The sequence below is a fragment of the Electrophorus electricus genome, chromosome 23, assembly GCF_013358815.1.
Source record: "Electrophorus electricus isolate fEleEle1 chromosome 23, fEleEle1.pri, whole genome shotgun sequence".
Lineage (NCBI taxonomy): Eukaryota > Metazoa > Chordata > Actinopteri > Gymnotiformes > Gymnotidae > Electrophorus > Electrophorus electricus.
In genome coordinates this window covers 8,699,653-8,708,569 of record NC_049557.1, presented here as the reverse complement: position 1 = coordinate 8,708,569, position 8,917 = coordinate 8,699,653, and the positions used below count along the sequence as shown (strand labels likewise).

At 45.4% G+C, this 8,917-nt stretch overlaps 1 protein-coding gene across 3 annotated transcripts in view; it reads left to right on the top strand.

The window, feature by feature from the left end:
• Positions 1 to 85: 85 nt before the first annotated feature.
• The window catches only part of dennd2c (DENN/MADD domain containing 2C), a 15,370-nt gene continuing 6,538 nt past the window's right edge, over positions 86 to 8,917 (top strand). For 2 of the 3 annotated variants that reach the window (XR_003410623.2, XM_027009991.2), the window contains exons 1-8: positions 86 to 776; positions 2,889 to 4,027; positions 5,456 to 5,580; positions 5,962 to 6,077; positions 6,368 to 6,526; positions 8,028 to 8,106; positions 8,298 to 8,342; positions 8,773 to 8,917. The exon at positions 8,773 to 8,917 is cut by the window's right edge and continues 43 nt beyond it. Coding sequence is in view for 2 of the 3 variants with exons in the window: in XM_027009991.2 (XP_026865792.2) it covers positions 3,090 to 4,027; positions 5,456 to 5,580; positions 5,962 to 6,077; positions 6,368 to 6,526; positions 8,028 to 8,106; positions 8,298 to 8,342; positions 8,773 to 8,917 (1,607 nt within the window). In the remaining variant the exon portion in view is untranslated. The remainder of the gene's footprint in view (positions 777 to 2,888; positions 4,028 to 5,455; positions 5,581 to 5,961; positions 6,078 to 6,367; positions 6,527 to 8,027; positions 8,107 to 8,297; positions 8,343 to 8,772) is intronic. The other variant, XM_027009992.2, reaches the window with a different exon arrangement.

Here is an 8,917-nt window from a genome sequence, read left to right as displayed (position 1 = left end):
TCAAGAATGATATTCCTCAAAATTACAGTTTGTTATTGGCAAAGTTTATATTACATTTTTATTTTATTTTTTTTAATGTATTGGAAAATGATGTGAACGATAGTGTAGCGTGTGTATGAACCTCTTTGTTTTTTCCTCAAACAATGCATTTAATAGCCAGTTCGTAAAGAACTGGATGGGCAGAGTGAAGTTTTTATTGTTGGATTGCCACAACCCATCTGATGATTCACCCGACCAGGGGAACTGTTCTCAGATGACAGCGGATGGTGCAGACGTTTCCTTCCCAGGATCAGTGCCGTCTGCGTTAGCTTCTTCTATTCTTACAGAACATTAAATAATACCAAACATGAGACTCGAACTTCGTCTGATGTCGTGGATTTCCGGACTTCGTTTTTCAGCCTGATAGGACTCGGCAGCCTTTGACGGGAATGAATAGAAGTTAGTTAGCTTTCAGGCTAACTAGCATGTTAGCTTGCATGTAAAGTCGGGTGATCGGAGTTACAGCACTGGGCGACGAGTACAAATGGGATTGTCAATTAGTGGAACTTTAGCAAGATAAGCGCTTAGTAAACACACAAAAAAAATTGTCTTATTTTTTGAAACGTTGTTTTTTTCACAATAATCAAGCACCTTGAAGAAACTGACGGAGTCTGCCAAGTGAGTTTCTTTCCAAAAACAAAGGCGCAAGCTAAGTTGGCCGAAAGTGTGTTATGTTGAAATCCCAGATAGTCGTGCCGTTTGGTGAGTGCCTCACTACTGTTTGAAAGTGGGCTGAGGTGAGTGTTCTGGAGAACATTTATTTTTTTCTTCGAATTCTTCTTTTATCACTTTATCTAAAGTGGACTACGATAACTACATTTAATATTGTCTCGAAAAACGGGACATTTACACTCTGAAAATTTGGATGTTGCCGTCATTGCGATGCGCTTTTCCTTAGCCACGTATTATAATGTGCTGCTTCGGTGTAATCAGTAGACTACGTGTTACACATACTGTGATAATGGCACGACTTATAAATCATAACGGTTTCGCAGTTCATAGGTGCACACTACCACCCTCGTATCCCAGCCACGGCAAGTCCCCTCACGCATCAGTACCTGAGGTGGGAGGAACACGTGACCCAAAGTTGCAATTAGCCTTCATTTGGCCCATGAGAAGATTGGGTTGTTTTGGAGAATGTTTAATACTAAGGTCTCCTAATACTAGGGTCTCCAGTTGGTTGGTTGGTTGGTGTGTGGGTGTGTGTGTGTGTGTGTGTGTGTGTGTGTGTGTGTGTGTGTGTGTGTGTGTGTGTAAGAGAGAGATTTCTCTTAAAAGCACAAGCAATAATTCTGAGTTGCAGTTGTGTTGTGGGTAACCTGTAAGCAGATGGCTCAGACACCAAAGCGAGTAGTTTATCCTGGCTCTGGGTCTGCGTTTGATGCTAACAATAGCTCCTCTCCATTCTCTTCCACAAATGAGAAGTTAGGCCACACAGTTTCTTTTTACATCATTTCGTTGTCTCTGATTCAAAATCCTTAAACTCTCCCTTTATCTCAGACCGGCCACTTGTGTGCACTACACGACGCTGCTGGTCTACAGACAGGCTCAAGGAAGATTTTTAAGTTTGGCTGCAGATCCGTTGTGCTGAGATGTGGTCAGTTTGCACCAGAATTGGTCATGAACTGGTCATGGTACACTATGATCCCACAGCCTAACTTTTTCATTGTTGACATAATGTGTGGAAGCGGAGGGACTAGTCTGTATCCAACCTCAATCAGACATTATCCAAAAAAAGTTTGGAAGGCAGCTCCATGACAAATCTGCTAAACCATCATTATGGACTTTCTGCTGATCCCTGCTTCCTGCATCTCAGGAAACACAGAATAAATCTTCCTGCAAAACAAAAAGACAGACAGACATATGCAGACACACAAGTGGGTCAGTTGGTGTGATGATCCAAGGGGGAAGGGTCCTGGCTCCGGTCTTCCTGGGATTCCAGTCTGATGTAGGTCAACCAGAATAAAGGCACTATTTTCCCAATTACTGGTCACATGTGCTAATCTTTACTCCTGTCCACCTGGGTTCTGCGGGAATGTAGCATGCGTAGTCGCTGCTGTGCCATTGATGCCTCGCACTGAAGAATTCCAGCACGTCTTCCTGCGCGAATCCCTTCAGTCTCTCCAGCGCAACGTGCAACGTGTCCAGAATGCTTTGGCTGTGGATGAGGGCTCATGCTACGCCTGCCAGGTTCATCTAAGCTCCGGCTCCAGCCTGAGAGACAGAATCTGCTCAAGAATTTCAAGTGTCCTCCTTTGCCTTTGGCTTGTTATGTGGAGATCAGCGATTACTAATGCATATGAAATGCTGCATTTATTTTTTTTTAAAGACTGACATGCACTTTAAAGGGTGTTCTTGTGCATTGATGAAAGGCTGTCTATTTTGTGAATCTGGATGTAAAATATTTGGAATGCCTGTCCTTTTGTTGCCATGCTGAAAAGAGGCCTTCTCTGAGAGTAGTGAAGTTGAATTACATTATTCTTGAGTGTGTTAATGCATGGCAGTGGTTGTGCAGGCCCAGCTGGAGAGGGTGGGGGTGGCTAAGGGAAATGGGATCGGGGGGGGGGTGGGGGTTGCTCAGGGTGATGGGTCTCTGTAGCTGACCTGCACCGTTGTTTCTATTCCTGACTCTATCTCTCTCGCTCTCGCTCCCCCACCCCATCCATTTTGGATTTATTTTTGGCGCCGTTGTTAACCTTGATAGAGACAGAGACGGCTTCCTCCCTTTATGTACATCGTACATCCATGCGATGCTTCCTGGACCTTGTGCCGCTGACCTCCACAACTTAGCAGTAGTCTGAACTCACAATTTCCTGTTTGTTTGTTTGTTTGTTTGTTTGTCTGCACAGTGCGGTGGAAAAATGGCCCAGGAATAGGAAGCATAGAAGTGCCTCAAGAAAAAGGAACCATCATAACCGGTGCTGCAGTGGGGAGAGGGTTGGGGTTAGTCCTGGATCGCCTTGCTGTTCTCTTGACAGCAAATGTGGTCATGGATTTCCTGAAGTGATGTCCACGCAGTGAGGGCTGGCTTGCTCAGTGGCCTGCTTGCCATGCTGGCCTTGGGGGTTGACTATGGGAAACCTGGAGGGAGAGGAAGAGGAGAAGGAGGAGGAGCAACGACAGAAGGAAGAACGATTGCATGGCAGTCACCTGTTCCGGGAAGGCTGCTGCCTCGGGGGACTGGCGTCAACATCAAACAGAAGATCTCCAAGTGGGAGGGGCTTAGCCAGCCAGAGGATGGGCACGGGGGAAGGGAAAAGACCCCCATATCCCGCAGTCTTTCTAGGGAAGCATTGGGAAATGTAGTTCACCTTGATGACAAAAACAATGGACTATGTAGGAAAATGAACCTGTCTAAAGCCAAAAGCCTTGGTCTGGATTTCAGGGAAACCCAGGCTAGTGACAGGCAGGCCGCAGGGGGGTGCAAGTCTGAGGCCATGCACCGCCGAACATGTTCGAATGAGGTCATAACCTCAAGCCCTGTGTCAAAGCTGTCACTCAGCAAGACCCAAGCACAACTGCCTGGAAACAAATTGGATGTGAAAAAGCAGAAAAGCAGTCACGGTGAGACTGGTGAAAATGACACGGATGCTGACGTAACATCTCTACCTCAGCATGTAGACGATCCTGAGGACTCTCTGCCTCCTGGGAACTTTTACACCTCTCGGGGGTTTTGGAGGAGACTAGAGGGAGAGGAGGCGCTCTGGGACAGAGCGAAACCACCCTCACCCATGTCGAAAGGTCTCATCCCGAGGGAAACTGCACTCTGTTCTCCACAGCCCAACATACCACCACCTAAACCACAACGCACATTCCAGTACCAAGGGGCTGACTGCCCTCCTGTGCATTCAGTCCAGTGGGAGAAGCAGTCTCTAGGTAGCCAATCAAAAGAGGTTAGAAGCCATGATGTCATACATCCTCCCAGAGGCCCGCCTCCCCTATGTCCGGTCGCCCCCAGCAACGGCTTTTCCCGAAACAGAAAAAACAGGTGAGTGAATGTGAAATGCTTCTGGCAGGGCAGCATCCATATTTTATAGAGTAAACTTACTAACTCAAATGTGAAACATCACACTGACTATATGAGCTGCATCTGTAGTCCAGTGGTCAGGCTCATACAAGGATTATGATGTCTTTTAGGAAAGTTTTTGTTACTTGCTTGCCAGTTGCCGTTTTAAGATTAAGATATTCAGAATATTATGGACGTCCTTTTGTATAATGTATGAGGCAGTTACCAGTTTAATCATGTAGTGATAATCACACCATTTCAAATGTTAATAATTCTAGGAACCGTAACCACCTTTTTTAAAATGTAGCGGTGAATGTTTACAGCTTATTAAATAATTTAGTAATGCTACTACTACTGCTTTTTATTGCTGCATTTTATCTTTTTAGATGGAGTAGAAAGTTAGATGGTTATTAGATGGATAGAAAGTAGTGGTAGTACCTACTGGCCAAGGAGTGGTCACAAAATCACGTTATTCACATTTTCCACACAAACGTGTGTGTCTAGAATTACTTTATTCTGTGCTTGCCACTGGCTATAGTCAAGCCCCATACTGTTCTGTGCAGTCAGGTGCTTTTTGCATATCTTTCTCAGAGTGTACAGAATGGTCTTTTGGTGTACAGTACACACTTCTGAACTCCTTAGTCAGTGCGGTGCGCAGATCATTTTGTGAAAATGAAGTGTAATTCCATCACCTCAGGAGTGAGCCGTCCTTTCGGTTTCCGACATCCTGTCAGCCAGTTTCACTTCTTAGCCTGCTGAAAGTTAGCAAGACTTGGGAGACATAGCGATGAGAATGCGTCCATCTTGGCTCCGTTCCAGCTGTGATGTAAGGCCTTCTTTGGCTGAGTCGTGGCCTATTGTCTGAAACTGGCTTACTTCTGTTTCAGCCCAGAATGTAGAGGTCACACTGAGCTGTTTTTACATACACACGTGCACACACTGGTGTTTAGTGTCTTCTTTTATCATTTTTTTAGACTTTCTCTTGATTGATTCATCCTGTTTCCCAACGTAGTGCATCGTCTCTGAATATGTTTTATCTTTTCACAGGACGTGTTGGTTTCAATAGAAACCCCAGCATTTTTGTGACACTATCACGCTATGTGTAATGTGACGGGCCTTTCAAAGGGGCCCGAAGCAAATGCGTAGAAATCATTTGCAGCTGGAGATGACACTTACCAACCCCGTCTTACTTCTTGTGCTTCCATTAGCCTGCGCGGACCTTAGTAGCTGCCAGACCCTGGGCTTGTACACACAATATGTGAACATTATTCTTTTGACTGGAAAGTCATCTGTTTTACTGTTAACACACAAGTACTGTGATTTACAACCAAGTCAGGGCAATCAGTGATGGTCGTTGCTCCTAAAGGTAACTTTTACCAAGCCTGCATACTATACTGTTACCCCTCATAGGAAGTCGTTTGAGTTCGAGGATGTGGTTCATGTGACTGCGCAGCAGGGATCCAGGGGGCCAGTGTTCCGCTGCTCAGGACTGTACCATGCCCGATCCGAGGACAGTATTTACGAAGACATAATGGGTGCGTCAACCAAAAGAGACACACACACACAATGTAAAAGGCATGGTGATGAGACACAGAGTCAAAACCGACAGCTCTTTGGAAGAGAGCGGGACCGAGCGGTCCACACACAGTGTCGCCGTTGTCAGTTTTGAAACTGGGAAAGGAAACGGCAGATACTGTTTCAATTAACCAAAAAGGTTTGCTTTGGAAATATGAAAAGAAAACTCAGATCTCACACACTCTTTAAATTCAGCCACACTAGGTCTCTGCAGTTTATCCTTTTTCCTGGATTGTCCCAATTGACCTTTTGTGTTTAAAATGTCCTTTACAGAGTATGGCATTTAAATTAGTCTCATGATGATTCCTCACTTCCTGCATCTTTCAACCTGTCATGTGTAGCGGACTTGTCAAAGGAGAACCCATATGAGGACATCAAACTCTCTCCTATGTGTCTGCCCATCAAACGCTCACGGAGCTCATCTGTTGCAAAGAGGCAGAACTCATGCACCCCAAAGGTGATTCCCACAACTTTCCCTTTCCAGGAAACGTACCCAGCCGCTTATGGCCAATCATGCAGGTCAAAATGCTACACCTGGTTTTCCAGTCGTAAGCTCAAATGGATTTTATGCGGACGACCTTTGCTCTTTGTAAAACGTCAATGAGGTCAAAGTCTAGTGTAGAAGAGCCCAGCCCAGTATCTACGGTCTGACAGCTGCTTTCACTGTGTACTTCACTGTTGCTTTTTGTTGCCAAATGATGTCTCCATTTTTGACTCCCTTTTCTCACATTGTATCTGTGGCTGTAGTTGCCCCCAAAGCCCCCTGCATTGCGAGTCAACACTGACGTTCTCCCCGAGGAAGCGCAAGACTTCAGGCAGGCTGGAACATCACTGTCCCAGACACCTACCACTCCTAAAGCATCGGCAGCAAGTCGGGCTGCATACAAAACACAGCGACAGCCTCAGGTAGACACTGATGCCACACACACACACACACGCACACACACACACACACACACACACACATGATCTGTGTGCTTGAATGTATCAGAGGTGCACGCATAATCCAGAGTAGTAAAACCGAACCTCTCCCTCACCAATTCCAGCCCATAGCAATTAGTCATAAGAGAAGTTAAAGGGGGTGGGGGATACCACGCACGTGATGGGGGGTGACATTTCCGAGGCATGCAGAAGAAAAAGGGTGATGCGGGGGAAACGTTGAGGAGATGGATGCAGGAGACAGGAAATGCCCTTCATGGGGAATGGATGAGACAGTCAGCGTTATCACCCTGGCCATGTGGCACATGCTGATCAGCGCTGACTAACCATCCACGCGCACGTGTGTGTGTGTGTGTGTGTGTGTGTGTGTGTGTGAGATACACTCAGTCTTGGACAGCTGGTGTCATCAGAGGCATTCAATGTCATTCATGTTAAGGCAGTTTAAATGAGGGTTAATTAAACACACCTACACACATGAAGCTGATGGAAGGAAGCCGTTGCCATGATGCAGAAGCGTTGAGTGGGGAGGTAAGTGTTGGATCGCAGTTTGTGGAGACAAACTGTGGAGTTAAATGACAGTCTTGCTTTTGCTTCAGGTTGTAGGGAAGCTTCCCACATGGTGCTGTCTGAGTGTTCTTACAGCTACAGTCGACCTGTTTCTTTAGTCCAGTTCTTCTATTGCTGTTTGATTCTATTCTGTTGTTCATTCTAGTTTCATGAGAATTTGAGAAAAGGTAGACGGAGGAAGGAACTAATGGCAGAAGTCACAGAAGCTGCTACTGTTCTGTGTGGCTGTGTCTGTGCAAATAACGAAATGTGTGGGAATCTCTCTGTACAGGCTTCACAGTTAGGTTCCATTGTATTTTTCCTTTAAGTCAAATATTTGATACCCAAATGTGATATTTAAATACTTAATATTTATACAGTACAAAAAGGATGTAAAAATACTTCTTTGGACCACATTCACATACTAGTTTAGTTAAATTCAAATACCGACATTTACATGTAGAATTTTTTGTCCACCTATACATGGTTTCCTCAGAGGTCTAGCTTTTGCAGGCTTGGAGGGCCATTTATAGTTTGGAGGTAGCAGGAGTGGAAAGTACTAAGTAGATTGGATCTGCTTGAAAGAATAAAGCCTTTTAATCAGCATTACCACCAGAAGGAGAATGTATTGACTGTATTGCATCAGAGCAGACATGGCTGTCGTACTGTCTTGTGTCTAATGTGCTAGACTGTATGGGTGCCATGGCTATAAACCTTGACCAACTTGTTTTCCCTCCACCAGTACAAGAAGTAATTAAATAGTTCGATTCCTGGAGAGAGACACCCTTAATTACACAGCCACGTTTTGCTACATCTGACCTTTTCTCTTTACTTTCGTCCATGTGCCTGCAGGCCAGCCGCTGAGCTGTAGCTAAACAGATGCCTTGTGATCATGTGTGGTGTTTGTTTGTCTTTTGGGCAGTACGTGAGCAGGATCCAAGAGATCTTCCAGGCCAAGAGAGGGAGGAAGAGAGTGAAAAGCCAGATGAGCACCAGCAGAGGTAGCCGCGTACTCGCGGCCGTCACCACCGTTTCAGTCAATGTGAAAATAGTAACGATAGGGAATTCCCCATTAGTAATTAATAATTATTAGTCTTTTTTTATAGGTCTTGTAGGAGTTCATTAATAAATGCCACATAGTAAAGTTCTCATTCTTTCTCTCTCATTGTGATCTCTTTGCTTTCTCTGGTAGATGAGTTAAGCGGAACAGAGAGTGATCCGGAGGAGAGCAGCAAAGGTCTGTTACTTTCTCCAGCCCCTTTCATGAAATATTCAAATATGCAGTAAGAGCACTGACTCTTAATTTCAGCCTGCAGTCCACAAATTAATAACTTCCCAGCGGCAGACTAGACTCACAAACTGCATATCGAGCCTCCTCCTCGGTTGAGTCAAGTGTGTTGGAATGGGGAAAACACACTCTATTCACACACTCCCCTCAGCGCTGCGGCCCAGGGCCAAAGATCTAGATCACCGTCGATGTAGTGTACAAAAAAGGGAAAAAAAGATTGCAAATGATGGAAGAGAAATAATGATTCTAATTCTAATCAGGGATGGGTGGGGACCACTGAGGAGACCGGAGGCTTCTTGGCATGTGTGTATGCAGTGTGGGGCTGCTTTTTATTCTTCTTATTTATTTATTGATTTATGAAATGCCGGTTCTGGTTCAGGTTACTCGCAGCGGCATGTGTATGTGCAGTCCACGCTGAGGAGGAGACCAGGCTATCGCACGCTGGAGAGGGACCTCATCCAACTACAGCAACAGCAGCTCTTCCAGCTGTTTGTGGTGGTGTCACTGAGGAAACGTTCCCCCGG